This window comes from Nyctibius grandis, chromosome 2, assembly GCF_013368605.1.
Source record: "Nyctibius grandis isolate bNycGra1 chromosome 2, bNycGra1.pri, whole genome shotgun sequence".
Classification (NCBI taxonomy): domain Eukaryota; kingdom Metazoa; phylum Chordata; class Aves; order Nyctibiiformes; family Nyctibiidae; genus Nyctibius; species Nyctibius grandis.
In genome coordinates, this window is record NC_090659.1 from 64,898,343 (window position 1) to 64,922,968 (window position 24,626).

Here is a 24,626-nt window from a genome sequence, read left to right on the forward strand (position 1 = left end):
GATAGTTGGTTAGCATTCAAGGACTGCTTCTTCCGAGCTCAAGATCAGAGCATCCCAGCAGGTAGGAAGTCGAGGAAGGGTACCAGGAGACCTGCATGGTTGAACAGGGAACTGCTGGGCAAACTCAAGTGGAAGAAGAGGGTGTACAGATCATGGAAGGAGGGGCTGGCCACTTGGGAGGAATATAAGTCTGTTGTCAGAGGATGTAGGGAGGCAACTAGGAAAGCTAAGGCCTCCTTGGAATTAAACCTTGCAAGAGAGGTCAAGGACAACAGAAAGGGCTTCTTCAAATACATTGCAGGTAAAGCCAACACTAGAGGCAATGTAGGCCCACTGATGAATGAGGTGGGGGTCCTGGAGACAGAGGATAAAAAGAAGGCGGAGTTACTGAATGCCTTCTTTGCCTCTGTCTATACTGTTGGAGGCTGTCCTGAGGAGCCCTGGACCCCTGAGGCCTCAGAAGAAGTCAGGATAGAGGAGGAATCTGTCTTGGTTGATGAGGGCTGGGTCAGGGACCAATTAAGCAACCTGGACGTCCATAAATCCATGGGCCCTGATGGGATGCATCCGCGGGTGCTGAGGGAGCTGGCGGAGGTCATTGCTAGGCCACTCTCCATCATCTTTGCTAAGTCGTGGGCAACGGGAGAGGTGCCTGAGGACTGGAGGAAAGCGAATGTCACTCCAGTCTTCAAAAAGGGCAAGAAGGAGGACCCGGGTAACTATAGACTGGTCAGCCTCACCTCCATCCCCGGAAAGGTGATGGAACAACTTGTCCTTGGTGCTGTCTCTAGGCACATCAAGGATAGGGGGATCATTAGGGGCACTCAGCATGGCTTCACCAACGGGAAGTCTTGCTCAACCAACTTGATAGCCTTTTATGAGGATGTTACCCGGTGGATAGATGATGGTAAAGCTGTGGATGTGGTCTATCTCGATTTCAGTAAAGCGTTTGACACGGTCTCCCACAGCATCCTCGCAGCTAAACTGGGGAAGCGTGGTCTGGATGATCGGGTAGTGAGGTGGATTGTGAACTGGCTGAAGGAAAGAAGCCAGAGAGTAGTGGTCAGCGGGACAGAGTCCAGTTGGAGGTCTGTGTCTAGCGGAGTTCCGCAAGGGTCGGTTCTGGGACCAGTTCTATTCAATATATTCATTAATGACTTGGATGAGGGATTAGAGTGCGCTGTCAGCAAGTTCGCTGATGACACAAAACTGGGAGGAGTGGCTGACACAACGGAAGGCTGCGCAGCCATTCAGAGAGACCTGGACAGGCTGGAGAGTTGGGCGGGGAGAAATTTAATGAAATATAACAAGGGCAAGTGTAGAGTCCTGCATCTGGGCAAGAACAACCCCATGTACCAGTACAAGTTGGGGGCAGACCTGTTGGAGAGCAGCGTAGGGGAAAGGGACCTGGGGGTCCTAGTGGACAACAGGATGACCATGAGCCAGCAGTGTGCCCTTGTGGCCAAGAAGGCCAATGGCATCCTGGGGTGTATTAGAAGGGGTGTGGTTAGCAGGTCAAGAGAGGTTCTCCTCCCCCTCTACTCTGCCCTGGTGAGGCCGCATCTGGAATATTGTGTCCAGTTCTGGGCCCCTCAGTTCAAGAAGGACAGGGAACTGCTAGAGAGAGTCCAGCGCAGAGCCATGAAGATGATTAAGGGAGTGGAACATCTCCCTTATGAGGAGAGGCTGAGGGAGCTGGGTCTCTTTAGCTTGGAGAAGAGGAGACTGAGGGGTGACCTCATTAATGTTTATAAATATGGAAAGGGCAAGTGTCATGAGGATGGAGCCAGGCTCTTCTCAGTGACATCCCTTGACAGGACAAGGGGCAATGGGTGCAAGCTGGAGCACAGGAGGTTCCACATAAATATGAGGAAAAACTTCTTTAAGGTAAGGGTGACTGAACACTGGAACAGGCTGCCCAGAGAGGTTGTGGAGTCTCCTTCTCTGGAGACATTCAAAACCCGCCTGGACGCGTTCCTGTGTGATATGGTCTAGGCAATCCTGCCCCGGCAGGGGGATTGGACTAGATGATCTTTCGAGGTCCCTTCCAATCCCTAACATTCTGTGATTCTGTGATCTTTTTCCAGATCATCTGACAAAAATATGTTCAACAAGTTGTTGTTTTGGTTTGGGTTTTTTTTGTTGTGGGTTTGTTTGTTGTTTTTTTTTTCTTACACCCAAAAATATTTCTCATCCCTCAGACTTCTGCCATAGTTACATCTCCAATTGTAAAGATTTTGTTTTAGCATGACCCCAGGAAAATCCTTGATTTGCTTTTTAGGTTATTGAGTATTTTCCCCGATACATTCTCACCTCCCAGATGATTTCCTATGATACACACTTTTACCATCTGAAGGTAATCCAAGGATAAGCAGCAGAATCTTAGTCTCTACTGTATCCTGTTAATCTTATGACAATATTATTTCAGCACATCAAGCAGATTTAGTCTAAAAACAGTGCACTGTATTGAGGAAACAGGTCTTGATATAGAAAAGGGCATCCTTCACAGGCCACTATGAAGTTCCACCCACCAAGGGTTTAAGCACAGTTCCTGTTCCAATAAAAACTAGAGAAAAAAAAAATGTCAGGACTTCTCCCGCACCTACTGCACACCCTGCTATAACAAGCTATCACTTCTAGGATTTTCTTTTTGAAGGCAAGAATTTAAGAAGGATGAAGTAAAGCACTGCTGATCTTCACCTTTGAAGATGAAATTAAAAACTAGAAAATATGGGATTTATCACTATTAATTACAGTATCATAAATACTTATGGCCTATAAATTCTAATATATATTTAGATCTTAAATTTAATGCGCTTGATCAATGTTAAAGATATCTAGCATAGTAAAAACAAAATTACATTCTGCACAGGCAACACCTGCACAACACTGAAGGAAAGAAACAACCTGTTTCTGTAAGGTAACAACTGTTCCCATTTTTAAGAAGGGTACAAACTTTCGCATTCTTCACCTAATATACAGATAATATTCACAAGTCTAATAGATTAGCTCAACCTCACGTATAGTTTTACAAGATGTTGGAGTAAACTTTTATATAAATAGATTCTTGTTTTAAAAAAAGCCTAGAATTAAGAAAATCTTGCCAAATTGCAGGGAATCTGCATCGCACAGTAACACACACGCTCACACAACAGTTCCTTCTAAATCCTCTTTCCTGTTAACATTTAGGTTTGGGTTTTTTCCCTTCCTCCAACCTGCTAAATAAAGTCATATTTCCTGCTGACAGCAAATGATTAGTTTACCTATAACTCCAGGGGGTTTAACTATCCATCCTTTAAGAAGCTTTGACAGTTTAACCTGCTGAGCTCACAGCACCCAAGGGAGGGTCTTACTTGCAGTTTTACTTCTGCTGCTGCTGACCACTAACACTGACTCCACAGATAACAGATTTCAATAACAACCTCCTACAGATTAACACTTTGGGTACTAGCCATGATACTGCTTTAATTAAGTTAATACATGAAGATCACAGTTTGGTATAAAGTTTTATTAAATTCGGCAGTGCTTACAATAGCAGGAAAAGTGCACACGCTCACCTGTCCAGTAGCTCTGGGATAAGTTTGCCTACAGATATAATTACGTTGGTTTACAGGTTTACACAGCTTTTAAGAGAGCTCAGTTTATTAGTTCCATTTCCTCTAAACATGGATTTTTCCAGCATAACTGATAGTTTCATGATGAATATGAAATGGATGCCTCTAACCATGCTGGGCACAGAATGTGTCTACCTGGCATATAAATAGTCCATGCACTACAGTTAAGGGGTGTTGGGTTTGGTTTTTTCTTTGCAAGGTTTGGAGCATCCTGATGGTGAAAAAGATTAGCATTTTTATTTCCTGGAAGCTAAGCTGCTAACATTAAAAATAAATGTCACATTTTAGCAAGTTATTAATTATGTAAAAGTTTAAAGATGTTAAAAACATCTAGTTGAAAGTGAGAAATAATTCATATTTACTGAAAGCAAACATTTGACAAAATACAAAAAGTGTGAATTGGACAGGCGCATGTTTAAATGCATTTTTCACACTAAGTGTTCACTTATTCTTTTTCAACATAGCACTTAAAAGCACATTCACTTCAAAAATAGACGGGAAAAGAACTTCTTTGCTAAAAACTTAGTGTCAGCCTTACCTGCAAACACATCTATTTGTTGGATTTCATTTTTTTTTGTTAAAGTACACAATCTGACAGACACTGTACAGAGTAATAATAAAGCAGCATGGGAGCCATTTAATATATTTCTTGATTAACTCATTGCCTGTCCAGTTCTCATACAGACATGTGCTCACATGTCATAATCGTCATAACTCCCATCATCCCTACAGTTAACACAGAATCTCCTTGATTAGTGCACAACTCCCAGACGAGCCATTGCTAATGCTAAATAATTCCCTTCAGCCTCCTGCGACTATACCGCAGGCTCTCCAATTAAATATAATGTCTCTGATGAGCCATATTAATACGGACAAATTCCTGCCAGGGATTCTAGCCCACTCACTTTCACCAAAGCAGCAACTGAAATAAAGAGAGGAGAGCTGTATACATAAAAGTTAACCAAAAGAATAGCTTTGCCATGAGGCTTTAATTATAAAACTTTGCTATCACAGGTATGTTATTCTCAGAGGTATCCGGGAGACTGGTATATTAATACAAGTTTACTGATAAATGACAGTGAGTAAATCACCATTTTAATAATTGAAAAGCAAGGATGTAAAACATAGCTTTTCAATCAGTTAATTACAATTAGCAATATCTAATCACATGTGATAAAATTAACTACAGAAACCCTCAGATCACTTGCTGTTGGTATGGCAACCGTACTCAGCTGTCTTGTGCATTAAGCATCGTTTGAAACAGTGGCATAGCTGTACACACTTACACAAAAGGTTTTTTCAGGTTAGAAAAAAATATTTCAGTAGTGATCCATGCATAATATTTTCAAAACTTGCACCAAGAAACTACTGTGTTTGTTAAAAACCTGCTGTAGCATCACACATTATATTGCAAAGTCCACTATTTTAAGATATTTACATATGTACCAAGCAACATTAAAATATTTTGAGGATCTAAAGGAGACCTAGTCACAAGTCAAATATATAGAAGCCAAATTATGGTCATTTACCCCCTTTAAAACGAGAAGAGTCACTGGAAAACTCAACCTTTTCAGAGTACACTGGGATTCCTTAACATGATTTAACTCAAAGTTGTTGCCATTAGCTGGAAATTCACTACTCAGATTTTATGAAAATCATAAGGAGCTCCTAGTCCTTAGAGCAGAGAGACTGATGTCCTTAACCCTAGTGCTAACCCTCTCACGAGAAGAGATATCAACAAAGGACATGTAAATAGACTGTTGCAGAAGTATCCTTTAGTAGTTTTAAATATTGCTTGCAACTGCACAAATTGTAAGATATTCAAATAACCCCCATGAAATTTTGATAAGCTGTTCCCCAAGGTCCTTGCACCTTCATCCTTACACTAATGCACTTCATCTTCATTTACCTGATCATTAGTTTCCAGTTTGTTCAGCTGGAAACCAACACACACTAATTACTTTGACATCCCAAAGTCCTATCTGTCTTCACCACCTCCCCATACAGCAGGGAGAAATTATCAAGGGTAGGCATGATAATATCCTGATAAATGATGATTCACACCACCTCACTGTCAATCATCCAGAAGTGCTCACGCAAGATACCACTCAATCTCATTACTGAATCCTGGGGCTAAGAGTACAATACGCACCAGGAGTCATATTTCAAACAGCAGGCCACCTGAGTAAGATGCAGCTCTCGGAGATTTTCATGCATTTTGCTGTCTTTTTGTTTTAACACAGTAAATGTCAAATATTCATATATTTTACCATGTGTATATAGGCTGGCAGAAAAGGACATGCAATTCATCTTGAGGGTTCAAGTGAGAAAAAAAAATCTTGGTTCTTTGGAGGGGAGGAGAAGGACAGATAAATTTCATTAATTTAAGAAGAAAATCAATAAACTCATCTAAAGTTTCAAAGTTCAGTTTCACAATTTAAGCATCCTTCCTGCTGAAACAACATAAATGCATTCAGAGCTCTGAAAGAAGTAATGCTAGCTTTGAAACTCATCGTCATCGGCAAAGTTTGTTTTTTCCATGACAGAAAGCAGATATTCATAAAAGCAACGTTCCCGCTTCAATAATTAGCTAATCTTGGAGGGGGGAGGGGGGGGAGCAGGGATCAGAAATCAGTCAAGCAGCAAAATAAAAACTTGGTAAGAACTGCTTTCTCACAAAAGATCACCTCTTTCCCTGCTTCCAATAGCAACCTCCAATAGAGGAATGCCCAGGACTTGCTACTTAGTGCAGAATCTAGTTCTTTATGCTAAGGAATGGGAACAACACACCATCATCTCCTAGGTCTGTAACACACAATTTTCCTGCCCAAGGTAGATCATCCACCATCACTAAACTTGCACAATGATACAACATACATTGAACAACATGATCAATCCCTGATGGAACAGATGAGGAAGAAAACAGGAAAACAAGACTGAAAGACTATGGAGGGAAAGTGTGAGGGAATTTCACAGCCATGCGTGGTTCTGCTAGTTACCACCAGGGAGAAGAAAAACAGTCAAAACTAAGGACCAAAAATTGAGGAGAGAGCACTACAAAAACAAACAAACAAAAAAGAGCAGGCAGTAAAAGAACACAGAAAGTACAAAGATGTACATTCTACCATTCCCCTATATTTTTCTAGCTGAAGACACTTTAAACACTCAGTGCAAGTCAGAGCAGCAGAGCACTCTTGCAAGTACGGATGATACCACTACAGGCACACTGGCGCAGCACCCAGTGACTGCCTGCCCACACGACTGAGCCTGAACTTGTCAGGAACCCTCACATATGCTTTCTTGCACCTCCGCTGCCCCAGCCTGTTTGAAATATCATCACAGGCTCACAATGAAACCCTTGTCCAGTTTCAAAGTACTCTCCTGTGGGACTACACAGGACAGGCAGCAACTTTGCAGGCTCCTGTTCAGATAGTGTTAGCATAACATTTTCCAAGGAGAAACTCAGAGGACATGTTCTAAAATACATGTAAATGCAAATAACAGAATTGCAAAGCTCCATAAAAACCCTGAAGGCAGTCATTTAGGTGTGGCTGCTCTATATACCTAACACATACACTATTCAAAGTCTACGTTTCAGAGCAGCTGCTGATCACTAACAAAGTTCAAAAGCCAAGAGCTCGTCACAAGCTTCCCGTCAAAACACCACCCTAAAAAAATCCAGCTTCTAGTCTACACATGCACACAGATTTCTCACTCCCAAGTCTGACCAACACCCCTCACCTCTTCAGCACAATTTACATTAAGGTTGGCTTATCAACCTTACCTCACCAACCCTACCCATCAGGCTACATATGATAGATTAAGTGGTTCTACAACAATTTGGCCCAGAAAGGTCAAACACCACATGCTTGGACTCAGAACTCAAAGCATGTTTCCCCTCAAGAACCAAAAAGTCTGAAAACAAAACATAACCTATTATCTCTAGCACACCAAATAGGGCAAAATTATGAGGAAAAAAAGTTTTTTTCCCCACAGAATGCAACCTCAATGCTTTCCTTCCTAGACCTAGAGACCAGCTGCTAGTAGGGAACAAATAACTGAAGTTGTTCTAGTTTACAGAAGTGGAGCACTTAAGACAGAAAGGAAGCAAGCAACTCAGACCAGAAAAGTCACTCCAAACAAGCGTCAAGGTTACAAAATTTTAGAAATTTGATTCAATTAACTTGATAAGTAAGTGTGTTAAGTTTTCATTTTAACTTACAAACAAAACATTGCCTTCACCCCAGACTTACTACACCTCTAAATTCTTAAGGAGCATGTGATCTGACTATTTGCGCCTTGAGAAGGCCACTGTTGGCTTAACTGCTTGAAGTCATACAATTCAAATTTCTTCTGTACAAAGAATATTGGTGCAGAGAATACACAGGCATGCATGCCTGCCTGCAAAATGAATTTAGAATGATAGTTAATGTGTCAGCTTTACTCCCAGAAACCTGAGGGCAGAAAATTGTAATAGTGATTGTATGCTTTAGCTCAGCTGATGGAAATGTGGCATTCTAGCAGTTGAAGACTTTCTTAAAAGGGCATATCTTCAAATCAAAAACTTTGTTTAAATTTCTGTATGTTAGGGCTATAACAATTGCTTCACCAAAAAAAAAAAATCTTTTAACACAGCAATGTCAATTCTTCAATCTCACTAGCCTAATTTCAAAAATTAGCTTTCAGAACTCACGTGCACAGAAAAAAACACATGCTTATTTTTGTCAGCTAAGTTGTAAAAGAAAATGCTCTGCAGAAAGAACAAAAAGCTGGCATAGAAACAAACTTTACTATTGGGGGAATACCAGGTTGGACACATTAAGACATATAAAAAGAACATATAACAGAGAGGTTGTGGGTGCCCTGTCCCTGGCAGTGTTTAAGGCCAGACTGGATGAGGCTTTGAGCAACCGAGTCTAGGGGAAAGGTGTCCCTGCCTGTGGCAGGGGGGTTGGAACTAGATGATCTTTAAGGTCCCTTCCAACCCAAACCATTCTATGATTCTATGAAAAACTACATCTTTCTTTTCAGTTATTGAAATTAACTTGCAGTAGAATTACAGTATTTCCTCTGAAGGAAAAAAAAAATAAATAGGTAACTGCTGTCAACAAGTATCACTACTGCAGAGTTCACTATCTACAAGTTTATCTGTCAATCTTGAGCTCCAAAGATACCAAACAAGAAGCACACGACAAAACTTCAGGCTCAATTTAACCCATATTCAAGGCTGATTCTAAAAACTCCTTGAAACATTCAGCAAGTAGAAATAAAATACAAATTACACTTCTACTGTAACTGTATACTAAGAAAGTAAAATCAGATTTACCATTAAAATTCAGGTTATTACCTAAAAAAAAAAATAATTCATAAAGCTAAAATCTCCCCCACATTATAGTAATAAAGTTATATTTACAACGAATAGTGACATATTTAAGGTAGCTACAAATTCGCTACATACTCTTGTTTTATCAAAATAAAAGCTAACATTGATCTAGAAGATATGCAAGACCTTCACATTAAAATGACAAAAAATACAATAGCAAAATCCATATTAATACTATGGTCTTGTAAAATTACAGCTTTGAATTCAGCAGTTAATTACTGAATAAAGAATCACCAACCACTGAATTTATCAAGTATTACATACAGCACAAAAAATGGCTTCTCAAACAAAAAGTTCAAAAGATGTACAGTGGTTTCCACAGTTCTCAAAAATTTTACTATGCTTAACAAGGTAAACACCACAAGCAAATATGTAAATAGTTCAACTTTAAGCCTGATTGAAACTTTTAAGAGCAAGAGAAGCAGCACCTTGTTGAAAGCATTGAGAGAAGAAACAAAGCAATAGCCATGGTTTCTCAAGTCCCAACAAGGTCGCTGTGGCAGGCAGTGAGACTGCCCAAGCCCAGCCATTCTGCATTTCATTTTCCTTTACTACAAGGAAGGTTCAGGACACTGGAGTCTGGCCTTATCAGGTGACAGTACCCAAAGGCAACTCCTCAACCATTGTCCCTTCCCTCCCACATACACAAGGTTTTCAGCCACTAAAAACGTACAAGCAAGCAGCACTAAGTCATCCACATTCAAAGGCATTTGGGATCCTTTCTCACAGCATAAGTGGGTGGCCTAGGAAGATGCCAACAGGCAGGCCAAGCCAGGCAGGCTTCCAGCACCAAGCCTTCATCGCACCAAGCAGCAGAGCTGGAAGGGTCCTAATGCTGGAGGAATGTCACAGTACTTAAAACTTGTTATCACGGCTTTTTTTTTTTTTTTTTGCCTTTTTTTTTTTTTTTTTTTAAGTTGAAGACTGGATTCCTGTTAGTCTCCAACACATTCAAAGTGCCAGCTTCTCACCTCCACAGAGCACATACGTTAGGCAATACAACCACCTTTGTTATGTTCAGGAAAAGCCTTTAATAAAAAAAAAAAATCTGAAACAGCAGGGAGATGCAGCCCTCAGCAGCAGCCACCCCACACAGTACACTTGTTCTGTTAGGTCTTCTCCAAGATAAAATCCTTCACTTATTCAGCAAAAACAAGTCAAACGAAAAATCAGGCTCAGCAAGTAAACTTTTTCCTGGGTTCAGAAGCACTTCTAGGAAACTAACAGTTCCCATACTGAACCACTAGTAGCATCCAGAAGAGCTAGTTAAGAGCAACAGCTGTGCACGTTGCAACAAAACCATCGCTCAAAAGTTGAACTGAAGAGCTTTCAAACAGCTAAAGCACCATATGCAAAATTGAAAAACATTAAGCACAAGATCAGCAAAATTATGTAGGAAAGTTTGTCATAAACAAGAGCTATTATTTAACTTTCTGGACATTATTCTTCAAATTTTACACGCAACTTTTATTAGAAATTGCCAGACAACTGGAGACACGTATGTACGCTCATTATTACCTTTTTTACCTTTGCAGAATCATATCAGTATTTTGATAATTGTATATGCCAAGGAAAATTCTCACTGGAAAAAAGCTTCCCCAAATCTGAACTTGATAGTTCAGCCATGGGTGACAAGTAATTTAGAAAAAGTCCCACAGGTAAAGAAACAGGTCATAACTTCCATAATAAGCATTCAAGCCATCTGTGAAGATGCACCAGCATCCCACATTACTAACTGGAATCTTATCTCTATGCCATTCAACACAGTTGCCTCAGCTTTCATTCACATTCCTCATTCCTTTACAGTTGGACTTGATGATCTTAAAGGTCTTTTCCAACTTAAATGATTCTATGATTCTCTCCCACAGGGTTCTCCAACAGTTGAGTTATTGTGGGACCCAAGCTCAATGCACGTTCATTGCACTGATGGCTGTATGCACTATGCAGAGCTACGGTACCCAATTATAGCCTAAGACTACAAAGAACATGCAAAGGCAAAATGATACAAAACAGATTTATGATTTCTTAACAGGATTTCTAGGACAGGCATTAGTGTAGACTAAGATTTTTGCATTATTGCAAAAAAGGCTCTTTGAAGATGAAAAAGCAAGAGTACATAATAGCTTTAGTCAGGCAGCTCAGACTGCTCACATGGAAGAAACGATGTGAAGAACTGTTCCCCCTTTTCTTTTTCCCACTCCGCCCTTCCAAAGCACTATCATTCACTGCCCCCAACAGGTACCATCAGTGCCACACTTCTATGGTTGCTTCTCAGATTCATTCATAATGCTTCAGGAAACTATATATGGAATAGAAAGAATAAGAACAAAATTATAAAAGGTCAGTCTTGGAGACGTGCTTCTGGACAGTGATATTCCATTAGTACAGAAAGCAGACACAGGAGATGACATGCTTTCACAAGCAATCAATGTGTCACAAGTTTGTCAACAGCTAAGTCCACATTAAAAACTGTTTTGCTTTAAGAACTGCCAGCATCCTACCTTACAAGGTCTGTAACATTACAGGTCAACAGGTGAGCCCTTATTAAACACTAGCTACAAAGGGACTGCAAGAATTCATGTAATGCTATACATCAAATTAATGTCCAGGAATGAAAATTGGAGCATTGCCCGATTAGCACAGCAACATACAAACCAAAAAAGGTACTACATCTGAATAGAATACATGCACCTCTATCAATCCAAGTCACCGTTAAGTATAGCTGTTACCTTGCACCAACTATTCAAACACAGACTACCATACTTCCCCTATATTAAACAAGATTCATGAAGGCGGGTTGGGGGGTGTTTTGGGGTTTTTTGGGGGGTTGGTTTGTTTTCTTTGGATTTGGGTTTTTTGGAGGGGGGGAGGGGGAGTTGTTTTTATTTTTATTTAAAAACGACAGTCAAATCACCCAGTGCTACTTTTTGTTTAAATATTTCATCCTGAAATCCATCCTGAAAAATAATCAGGAAAGTGCCAGGGCTGCAAGCTGTTTCAGAAAACTCCTTTTTGGAAGCAGTTTCAAACATTTATAATTGACACTATCATTTAGAAGAATTGCTATATTAATTTCCAATGAAGACCTGAAATCAGGCTTCAAGGCCAACTATACTGACCTGTAAGATTAAGCTTTAGACAGACACTAAGTGACAAGTACTAAACTAAAAATCAGGTACGCCATAGTACTTATCACTCATGTTGGCCAAGACATGAAAAAGTTTCAGGGTAGAATAAATGTTTTATCATATCATATGATATTTTAAGGCCTATTACCAGCAAGAAATATAAATTCAGATCAACTCCTACATAATCTGTTTTTTCACAGTCCTTGCTTGTTCATGCATACTCAAAAGTGCTTCCTGACAACCTGATTGAAACCTGAGTTTCAATCAAGGCCTTCATAGTAATAAACTCTATTTTAGGGAAAAATTTTAATTGTGAGACATGATCAGTCTGCCTGATAGGACAGCATCCATATGTATGCAGGCATACTAATTCAATGAAAACAAATATGGAAGTTTCCTACTGGGGGAAAAATGGCAGTTACTGTCTAGTTATCTAGAGCATCTTGTCGCCAAGAAAAAGTGAAAGTGAAAAATATTTTATACATGAAGCAATTGCTTAAGAATTAAGAGGAATTTCTTCACAAAATTTAGATTTAAATATTTTTCCATGTTTTTACATTTAATAGTTTAAAACAGGCCTATAATCTCCAAATTCAACTTTGAAGAGTCCATTCATTCTAAGAAATTGAACATGGCAAATCTTGTCACACTAATTTCACAGTAAGAACTTGTTATCCAGAGGTGACCTTTAAATGATGATTCTACTCCTGCTCTCTCCAGCCCCAAATCAGCTCTATCCTCCAAACTTGTCTAAGTCAGGCTTTTTAATTAAACAACCATCAACGGATGTTAGTTGCTACTTACAGACTATTCAGTGGTAATAAGTAAAAGAGTATCTCAAACTCATCCTTTTTAAATTATAGTGTGACTTTGTTCAAAGTAAGCAAGTGAAAGACAGATGGTTTTTAAGAACGAGGAAGAGAGTATAACCTAAAACCACAACACCCAAAGAGTGATGTATGTATCCACACCTATACCTTATACCCCAGAAACTGCATTTCTTTCCTTCTCCCTACTAAACCTTCACTTTGTTTCATGTCTCTAATCTGGAGTTTTTCCATCTTTCAGACACTTCATCTGTAATTCAGTTTCTTGTCTGACACCCTTCCCTAGAAAAAGAGCACAGGATCCCATCCATGGAACCACAACCTGTCAGCCACAGACCCCACAATACCCTGTAGCTGTTTGTCAAGCTATACAGCTAACAACTAAGAAAAGTATCTGGCTTTAAATGCAAACCTCCTTACAAGGATCTTTTAAGATGGTTCCACTTCCAGCTCTTCACATAACCCCATCACATATCCCACCACTTGGGGATGCAGGGAAAAAGGGAGCAGGGAAGGACACTGGTATCAGGCACACAGGCTCACACTAACTTGACACTAAATCTACACTGCCTCTCAAAAGGTTAATCAGATACTCTTTCTCCTTTCCCCCCAACCATGTGTCCTGATAGTATTAGCTCTGGCATTCATTAACCTACGCACAGAGTCACATCAGCTTACTGATCCACATTTCCTTCATTTTCTTCACTGTTCTCAGACAGATAAGCAGCTTGGATCCATTTAACAAATGGCTGCACATGTACTAGTGCCAACAAAAGTGTCAGACACACAAAAGATAGGAAGGTAATAAGGGGTGAGAACTACTTTTAGTAGACAGCAGAGTCTTGCATCAGTTGTAAAAGCCATTCCCCAGGCACTTGTGAACATTACTCACAAAAAAATCTGCCTTGTGTCTATCTGTCTAGAAGTCATACTAATAGCAAATGGAAATTCAGCCCAGGGCCTGCTGACCAGTGCTTACACCCACACAGACAAGAAGTGAGATAGTATTACCAAATAGCATTGCTCGGGAATACTGCCTGAGAACAGATCATCCTTGAATGCCCACAACCACAGCTGATAACAAATAGCACAGCTGGGACAATATAAACCACAGGAGCAACAGATGTGATTCTGCACAACAAAACAGTTGCTGCTGAGGACCTGGGTGAAGGATGAAGTCAGGAAAAAGACAGGACACTCAGAGAGCCTCAAAGGAGAAGGCTTCTGTTCTTGTCTCCAAAGGGGTGAAGCAGCAGGAAACCATGCCACTGCAGCACCTCACTTACAGAGGGACATGGGGTAACTATCTCTTTTGGTTGCGCTGACAACTGTTTAACTGCATAAAAATTACTACATACAGTACTTTCCACCACCACCCCTGGAAAGGCTTAGAGATTAGCACAGGCAAAACAGACTACAACAGGTGTACATCCACTTGGTTTCTTGGGGCAATTCACTGTAATCAGCACAATAAGTTTGAGCCAGCATTGTGGCAGCAGGAGCCATTGATCCAGAGTGTCAATGACAGTATTTCAAGCAGTGTCCTCTGCAAACACTGATGGCTTCAAAGGAAGGACTGCCTGCCCTTCCCCTGCCACCCAAGAAAGGGAGGCAAGTCTTGAGAACAAGCGAAGCCTGGTGACTTCAACCCCACTCAGGCTGTTGCCTAGACTTTAAGGTTGATCACTGAGGTCCCTTACATCTCTCCAAACCCCAGAACTCTGGGTAGTGTCAGAGCTCTGCGGCCAGCCAGGCGACAGAAGTCAGCGTAACTGATGGCTGACCTACTCCCAACTTGCCTTGCTTCCCATACATGGCTCCAGCATCCGTCAGACATTGCACTGAAATATTTTAGCATACTAAATCAGTAGAAAAAAAATATTAACTAACTTGACAAATAAGGTGTCTGGTGAGTTCAGAGCACTGAAACAGCTCAGCACAAGGTCAGAAAAGTGCTAGAGCAAGAAAGTGCCTAGAAGGGTAGTACCACGCAAGCAATCAGAGCTGCTTCAGGCAAGTGTACATTAGCATTTAAGTTCAAATCAGGAGTGCATTTTTAAGTTAATCTCAGTCATCCCCACTTACAACGCATGTGCCTCCAACACACAGCTGTCTCCTATCACATGAACTGGATGTCTTCCAGGCAAAACTCAAACAAAAGATGTAGTCCAGCAAGCACATCAAACCACCACTAGCAGGCACAGAGTCCACAGCACCAGACTAGAACCAATCGGAGATGCTAAAAAGCAGGCAGCAAGGACACCTTGTCTTCAGCATCAACCATTTCACTCTACAGATCCACTCCTGTTACTCTACACTACCTACTGATGTAGACAGTCAACAGCACCCACAGAACCGCTGCTTCACTCTCCACAGCGCTGAGCACCTGCACATTTTAGTCACAACTAACTTCTTTGACTGGCCTTCCACATTTTCCTGCCCCAAGGATAATTCAGTACAACTTCTGACAGCAACCACCTCCTCCAAGCGAGCTTTATGCCAAGAAATTTATTTTAATCCATGCATTGATCCTTCACATAAATCAGTTTGGTAGTTAAATAACCCTCTCCACAAAGGTGAAAAGATCTGGATTCAGCTCCCTCTTTCCAACACGTACTTCCCACCTCCAAGGAAGTGTCCCCAAAAAGGCTGCAGCATGATGCTTAAAGCATTCTATTCTACACCCTTCCTCTCCTACTAAACATTACAGTTTCAACCAGAATCCAATACAAGCAACATTTCAGCTTAGCCATCAAACTACACAAAAGGAGTCTGACCTGTTCCAAAGGTCATATATGCATTTCACATCATCTTATCCCTGAATAAAAAGCACATCAGGCTGAAACTTTGGGACTCTAGAGTCTGACGAGCCCCCCAACATTTAAAATTGCAGATCAAGCTTGCATTGCTCCTCATAGCCAGTGAAAAAATGATTATTTCCTCATCAACAGCACCCTCCACCAATCCACTCAGTTTAGAAGCAATGATAAAGTTTTAAAAAGAAAAAGCAGACTACACTTGTCAGGTAAGATACAATTTTGAACAAAAGCACACTCCTTCCACAGAGGTATTTGAGTCTTCACAGAATGACCACCACTTACACCTCTTATGCTTTACTCAACTGTTCAGTAGTTCACTCAATAAAGCAAGGTGACAGGACAGTAACATCCTGTACCTCCACCATCTGTGAAGAAATAAGCAATACTCTGTCTTGGTTTTGAAATAAAAGGTAAATACATTGAAGGAAGAGCAGAACACCAACTGCAAACCTGACCGTAATGTTTCCTTGGTGTGATGTGGCACATTCCTATTCTGTACACCTTGCAAACACCACCATTTGCGAAGAGTGAATTTCTCCAGACAGTACACGGAGGCAGAGTCCATTCTATACACTCTAGACAACAGTCTGGGAATGGTGTGTTTAAACAAGACATTAAAATATTAGAGTTTCCTTTTCATACACGTACTTGAACAGATCAAGTTATCTGAGCACAAACTCCTGAAGTGCCATTGGAAGGCAATGAGCTGTCAAAACGCCTGAATTTCTACTTTTGCAGCAGATGATGGAAGAAAGATTTGTGTATTTTTAAGAAGTAAACAGAAAAAAAATTAGTAAATGAGTTTGGACAAACTTTAAGACCTTTGTATTTATAAGCTAGTTACAAGTAAAGAAAATTCCTCAGTTTTAAACTTCCATTTTGCAATCTAATTAATTTTTTTAGATTAAAACTTAAATGCCAAACTCCCCCACAATATTTACTTTTGCCAACTAGATTTCTTAAGAACAAAAGAACCTGACAGCATCCCATTAAGCTATAGGGAAGTCGTCAGCAACATTCAAAGTTTTTATTGTTTCAGTCAAAAGCTCAACTTGTCCACCCAAATTCATTCAGCTCAATACAGACTTGGTATAGAAGCTTAAAAGCTTAATCAGCTTTGCAGCTTCCCTAAACCATATTTTCCCCCATCTTTGTTCTGAAATACTGCCTCAGACTCCAAGCATAAAAAAAGAAATAAAGTTAGGAAAGGAACATATATCTTCTATTTCTAGGTCATTTGATTTTTTCCGTTTTCCTTCACTCAGAAAACTACAGTTTCTGAAGAACAGCTGAATTCTGTGCAATTACTTTTACATCAGTAAAAGCATTTGCATCATTTTTGGTTTTATACTACCTATCAGAACAAGATGGTGATCTGCAAAAGTTAAAAATATTCGGAGACGTCTATGCTTAAGGCAATTTAATACAATAGCACCTGAAGTCTTAAGTGACTGATAGAAAGAAAAAACCACAATGTTAAAGTAGTATAACTAACTGTCCACTACTCTGTAAAGTTTTAGTAGTTTACATTACTTTCCCATGGGATTTTTTTCAGTCATTTATAGTTCATTGCTTCGTATGGCTATAGAATCCCTGCTGTGTTAAAAAATGCCAAATAAAATTATATCTCATTCACTGCTTTATGCTATACCTTCTTTTGTTCAGATCCAATTAGTGAAAGCTTGTTCTTCATTTATCATACTTTTAGCTGATTACATTAGGCATTACAATAGTTCTCTAGCTTTCCTTGACAATGTTTGCACCATCAGTGTTACATTTATGGTTGAGGAGGCTCTTTCATCTTAACCCTCTATTCCAAACAGTTCAGGGGGAAAAAAGTACATACGATTACTCTTGTTCAGCCAAAACTTCTTTGCTTGTTTTCACATCCCCCCAAAAAATTCCACCAGATGTTTTAATTAAAAAAATTTCCAAATTCTATTGGTCCTTCCCCACTTTACCTATCCAAGCATAAAGAATTAGCGTTTTGCAAGCTGAACTCTCAAGTTAAAAAAAAAATTTTTAAATCAGCATTATGGGGGTCTCAGTAGCCATTTTGTCAGGCTGTTTTCCCAAGCCACCACCATGATTTTATTTCAGGACAGTTAAGGCAGCAGCTTCTCTTTCACAATATAAATAACTTCGGACTTAATCTTTTTTCCCAGTTCACACCCCCTCCCACCTCCACAACGGTAAATGCAATCCAATCCCATTTAATACCATTTCCAGCTACCTGTAACTTTGCATTAATACACAAGCACCCAAAAGTCTCTGAAGTCACCCACCTCCTTTTAAGTTTTGTTAACGTCCACTTCCCTATCACCATAACAATTTTAACCTATAGAAATCCTTCAGATCTTTGGCCATTTTTTAAATTTAAACTAAGAACCCAAAACAGTATTTTGTTCTTTGTCTTTTCCTTCTTCAGGTAAGCTTTATTTGGCTCTCAGCAGGCTGTTCAATTTTTACCACATTCCTAATTTATAACAGTCCTTTCTGCTGCTTCCTGCTAATAACAGCAAATTTTTAATTTCTTGACATGAAAATTCCTTTGCACTGTTATAGTCTAGTTACTAGTTTTATATATTAATGAAAGGTATGTCAAAATTACTATTGCTCTAACAGCATACCCAAGACATTTGCCATGGTGCTCCACAAAAACCAAGTCTGAAGAACAAGAAAAAGTAAGTAGTTTCATTGAAAGTCTATATCTATTTCAGCTATTCCTACCACCTCTATTCAGCACTGTAAACTCCACAAGGATTTCACAGAATTTTAAAATTAAAGTTGAATATTCAACCAAAAACACTTCCAAAATTAAGTTCTAAGATAAGATTATTCACTAGTGAGTCTTACCATTTCTTTATTCAACAATTTTAAGACTATGTATACCATTCCTATCAAAGCACCAATAAAAATGCCTGCTTGGGTCATTTATACATAAAACACTGGATGGGCAATAAAGTAGAAGCTATTACTGAAGAACCCGAATTGCCAGTGGTTTTCCCCTTAAACGTTTAGTGAGCACACCCAAGGAACCCTGCTTCAGTTCAATTTCAGTTCTATTTTCACAACCAGTATGACAGAAAGTTGTAACAGACTGTCCGGTTTGCCCTCCTTTTACATTTGTATTTGTAAAAATGAATTAGTATTAAGAGTATCAGGATACCCATATTTCAGCACGTAGCTACACAGATCACAGGTAGTGTATTAAGAGGCTGTTACTACATGTCAAAGGTTACTCTACATTCTAAACAGAAAATTTATCTACTCAATTGATGTTATTTCTAAACACTTCAGTAAAAAAATATTTTTGTGAACCACCCCTAGCTACTCTAGTCACTTAAAACCAGGTCCCACTATTTTTAGTAAAGACAAACAGCTTTGGGATGGGCAACTAGTTCAGCTGCATACCTTTAAACTTATTTCTGCCTTTGGTTCAATGACCATCATCATCAGGGTAGCTGCCTATGATATTCATTGCCTTTGCGACACAAGTCTTGAAGTAGTGAGGGATGTCTTGCTTAATCCTGACAAGCACAAAATCAAAAGGATATTCATAACTTTTGCAGCACCCCATCATTAAGCAAACATGTTTCTCCTAGCTACATGAGGACAGAGGTTCCTTTGGCAGGTTGCTTCAGCTTCCAAGTTAGATTTCAGAGTGTTTGAGATTTTGCTACCACTGGTATAACCAAGAAGGTAGCTGTTGATGGATCTGAACATAAATGAACAACACGTGGCAAACAAGGTCTGTTACTTTACGGTAAGTAACACAGTCAAAGAATTTGGCCTCTGGACTCATCTATCAAGATTATCCAAACTGGCAGTCACACACATCAGTGCAACAGCCAGGTCATTCCCACAAACAATTAATAACTGGAGGTATCCAGGTCATTAAGACAGATGACATTGGTTAAACTATTTCCCAGTGCAAGCACCCAAGGTAGTGATTAAAGGATGTACAGTAGACATAAGCAACATGTATAATTAGACAAAAAAAATTAGCTTAAGACTTAATACCACTACCCTATTTTAAGCACACAGAACAGTGTTTCAAGTAGCCTTTCTCTCATTTTCCTTCAAATACTCTGAGCTCCTCCAATGCACACAGCTAATGCTCAACCTTGTACAGATAGGTTTGATCGGTCTTTAAGTAAGGAACCAAAGATCTAAGCAGACACTATTTCACCCTTACAGCATTTGTTAGAGCCTCATCTCTAGTCCCTGAACTCAAAATGTCATCATCTCATTTAATACACTTAACGTTATCTTTATGAACTGTTATGAGGATATTAATGCATTTCTGTGATACCAGTTTGGATTTCCTTTCTCTTACGAATTATTACAAATTAAAGACCCTAATCATATTTTAAAGCTAAGACAGCACTGTAGATTGAAGCAGAGTGGACATATTTTCAGTTTCCTCTTTGTAACACACTATTTGTGCTCCCTTCTCTAAGTTCACAAGCTGTACTTTTTCCTATCATTCTTATCTCCTCTCATGTTCTTCAATCTCAGTTTTTACCTACTACTTGCAGATTTTTTCATAGTCTCCAGCTCACAGCAGAGTCCACACAATAAAGCCATCCATACACAATGGAGAGAAGACCAATTCATTTTCTCATTATAGACTGGTGAAAGAACATGTTTTCTTTTTTAAACAGCTTTTTAAATCTGTTTTCAGAATTAATTCATGCCAGTGAACAAGGCTGTGCAGTGCTGCTAAACAGAAAATGCATTTATCCTAACAGCAGATACTATATACATAAGATCATAGAATCACAGAATCACACAGAACGTTAGGGATTGGAAGGGACCTCGAAAGATCATCTAGTCCAATCCCCCTGCCGGAGCAGGATTGCCTAGACCATATCACACAGGAACGCGTCCAGGCGGGTTTTGAATGTCTCCAGAGAAGGAGACTCCACAACCTCTCTGGGCAGCCTGTTCCAGTGTTCGGTCACCCTCACCGTAAAGAAGTTTCTCCTCATATTTATGTGGAACCTCCTGTGTTCCAGCTTGCACCCATTGCCCCTTGTCCTGTCAATGGATGTCACTGGGAAGAGCCTGGCTCCATCCTCATGACACTTGCCCTTTACATATTTATAAACATTAATGAGGTCACCCCTCAGTCTCCTCTTCTCCAAGCTAAAGAGACCCAGCTCCCTCAGCCTCTCCTCATAAGGGAGATGTTCCACTCCCTTAATCATCTTCGTGGCTCTGCGCTGGACTCTCTCTAGCAGTTCCCTGTCCTTCTTGAACTGAGGGGCCCAGAACTGGACACAATATTCCAGATGCGGCCTCACCAGGGCAGAGTAGAGGGGCAGAAGAACTTCTCTTGACCTGCTAACCACACCCCTTCTAATACACCCCAGGATGCCATTGGCCTTCTTGGCCACAAGGGCACACTGCTGGCTCATGGTCATCCTGCTGTCCACTAGGACCCCCAGGTCCCTTTCCCCTATGCTGCCTTAAATACTGCCAGGGAGGGGGCAGCCACAACTTCTCTGGGCAACCTGGTCCAGTGTCTCACCACCCTCCCACTAAAGAATTTCTTCCTAAGATCTAATCTAAATCTACCCTCTTTCAGTTTGAAACCATTACCCCTCATCCTGTCACTACTTGCCCTTGTAAAAAGTCCCTCTCCCACTTTCCTGTAGGCCCCCTTCAGGTACTGGAAGGCTACTAGAAGGTCTCCCCAAAGCCTTCTCTTCTCCAGGCTGAACAGCCCCAACTCTCTCAGCCTCTCTTCGTAGGAGGTGCTCCAGCCCTCTCATCATCTTCACAGCCCTCCTCTGGACTCACTCCAACAGCTCCAAGTCCTTCTTATGTTGGAGGCCCCAGAGCTGAACGCAGTACTCCAGGTGGGGTCTCATGAGAGCGGAGTAGAGGGGCAGAATCACCTCCCTCCATCTGCTGGCCACACTGCTTTTGATGCAGCCCAGGATACAATTGGCCTTCTGGGCTGCAAACGCACATTGCCCCAGCTCATGTTGAGCTTCTCGTCAACTATCACCCCCAAGTCCTCCTCTGCAGGGCTGCTCTCAATCCGTTCTCCACCCAGCCTGTATTTGTGCTTGGGATTGCCACGACCCACATGCAGGAAGAGCCTACAAGACCTGAAAATGGGTAAGTGGCTAGACTAGTACCGTACTTGTCTAGATAGCCATTTTACCACCTTCCTGCCATGCTGGTGAATATTCAAGGCACCTCAATATCCTCACCAAATAGAACAGCTCCAGTAGGCCTGTTCAGCACACCTCGTAGGACAGGACATTCCTCTGGGAAGCAGGAAGCAATGAGTTGGATTTACCTGGCACAGGAATGATTTACATCAAATTCTATACCATCTCCTAACATCCACTTTTCATTGCCTTTTTTGGATACATTAGCAAAACAAAATTTAGGTCTTGCTGCCACTCTTACTTGGTGCACATATCTACCAGGTGTTACTGTCTAGCTTAATCCAGGGAAAGAGCAAGGTAACATTTACACAAGCAAAATGCAGAAGAGTTCACACAAAAAACATGCTAAACACTTGTCCAAGCCTCCCCCCCACCTTGGTAGCTCCCCTCCTGTCAAGCACATGGAAGAAAAGGACACACACAAAGATACTTCAGAATTGCCAATATGCCCACCACAGTAATCAACAAGCCTGCATAACAGTTGCAAGTCTTGTTGAATTACTAAGAATCCCATCTACCATTTGAATTCCAGTACTACTTACAGCATTGGCATCAACATCACTGTGTATGGCAACTGTTTTAATTCCCATCTTCTTACACGTTTTGATGACCTACCATATAAGAAGTGACAATTTATCAATATTTAAAATACCAATAGTTTAAGAATTAATTACAAAAAGAAAAAAACTTAAAAGATTACATACTTACTCGGCATGCAATCTCTCCTCTGTTGGCAATAAGGAGTTTTTCAAAAGTCTGAAGGGGACAGAACAATAAGAATCTTGAGATGAACAAAACACAAGTCTTTCTCCCTCCAGAAACACACATTTTTTTTCTCCTCCAGTTCCACTAAAACCCCTGGTTTATGCATGAGCTTGTAACTCTGAGATCACCTACTTTTAAAAGGGTTCTGCCGATTTAACAATGATCTAGCATAAATAGTATGCTATACTAGATCTACCTAGCACATACACAGGTTCAGTAGAAAAATGTGTTGACTATTCACACGAGCATTCCCTGGATCTCCTTACTACACACCATGCAGAAACTAGAACTTGAAACTCTAGAAACTTGAACTAGAAACAGAGGCTCTAGGAGCCATCAAGTCCAGAGAAGAGACATGCTGGCAGGTATGGTGATCAGTGCCTCTAACCATCACAGAAGACCTGTAATACAATACTCATCTGTTATGGGAGATCTTTAAAAGACATTCCAGTCAAAGAGGAGAGGTTCCTCTCTGCCTAGGGCATGGAGGGTAAAAGACCAACACTTCCACCCTGTTCAAGCATGCTTGCTATGTTCTACCAGCCTTGCTCCTCCTTGCTGCTGAGCCTCATGGAGGAACCTGGCAAAATCCTCCATTGCCATCATGATACTGTTACACCCTCAATACTAAGTAGCAACCAAAGTGCAACAGAAGAGCAAATCAAATTTAGTACACCCCTGAAATGCACTGTCACCTTTCACACTGGAGTACACTTAATGCTGTAAATATACCTTCGATACTCCTATCACGCCTGTAAGAAGGGGATAACAAGCTGTCAGAAGTCAATAAGCCTCACACTCTAGACAAAAACTTCCCATTAAGAAAGAGTGGTGGAGGAGCAAAGCTGCTCAGCACAAAAATCTCATTGCTGGGAGTAAGGGTTACTGCTGTCACTGGCCTTGCAGCTAACTACACAGGTGTGCTTTGACACTGCACCTGCTTGGTTGTAAATACAGACTGCCACTGAAAGGGACAATCCTGCTTTACACTTACCCCCACTGCTTTCCATGCATCAGACCTAGCAGGGATGCAGCTTCAGGACACATCGGTTCAACACACTAATCGAACAGCCCAAATCAAAAACCAGGATAGGGAACCAGCAGGACTCTCCCCTTCAGGGGCGGCCTGCCGTTATACCAGATCAGGTTTACCAAACTATACCCCAAGACACTCAATAGCTATTCTCCCTCCCCTGCATCAGAGAGCTGTTTTTCATATGGACTGAGGGGAGGGGAAGTATTACCACTGCAACAGTGAAACTGTTTGTTATCCCCACAGTCATCAGTTAATTTGGTGTAAGAGGATAGGAAGGAACACTGCAAAATCCCAACAGGAGCTGCTATTGACAGACTAGGGTATATATTGTTTGCTCCCCTACTCCAAACAGACATACTCAAGGTGCCCTTGACCAAATTCACTTCTTCATAGCCAGAGCTGAGCTGGCATCACATGACCAGTTTAAAAATACTACCATGTGATAACATCACACAGAAATTAAGTGATAAAACCCTCCAGTAAGAGCTGCAGCAAGCTTACAAGGCAAATTCAGCCAGACCTGCTGAGGAGCACATACCACTGCCTAGTACCCAGGCACACCCACTCTCTACTCAAAAGATGGATCTTAAACATCCTTAAGCAAGCTCAATTATGATGTACAAATACTGTAAAGAACACCACAGGAGCTAGAAAATTGTTTGGACAGCTTTTTTAGCTGGCGACCTGGCCTAAAAGCCAGTGAGAAAAAAACAAAAGGTTTTCAACATGCTCACACAAATTGTTCCCAAATCTAAATTTCAGCATTCTAGGTACCTGAAGCTTTTTAGGCATACAGGCTTGAGGGGGAATAAAAAAGCTCTTAAATACTTGGCATTGAGAAGTTTAACAACTCAAATACTTCATCA

General features: G+C 40.6%; 1 protein-coding gene across 4 annotated transcripts in view; it reads right to left on the reverse strand.

Moving 5' to 3' along the window:
* Nucleotides 1-24,626, reverse strand: part of PCCA (propionyl-CoA carboxylase subunit alpha) — a 566,570-nt gene that overhangs the window by 275,635 nt on the left and 266,309 nt on the right. For 3 of the 4 annotated variants that reach the window (XR_011047688.1, XM_068395359.1, XM_068395361.1), the window contains exons 3-4: nt 22,668-22,715; nt 22,502-22,570 (exon numbers count right to left, since the gene is read on the reverse strand). The exons of the other annotated variant lie outside the window; for it this stretch is intronic. Coding sequence is in view for 2 of the 3 variants with exons in the window: in XM_068395359.1 (XP_068251460.1) it covers nt 22,502-22,570; nt 22,668-22,715 (117 nt within the window). In the remaining variant the exon portion in view is untranslated. The remainder of the gene's footprint in view (nt 1-22,501; nt 22,571-22,667; nt 22,716-24,626) is intronic. 4 annotated transcript variants of the gene reach the window in all.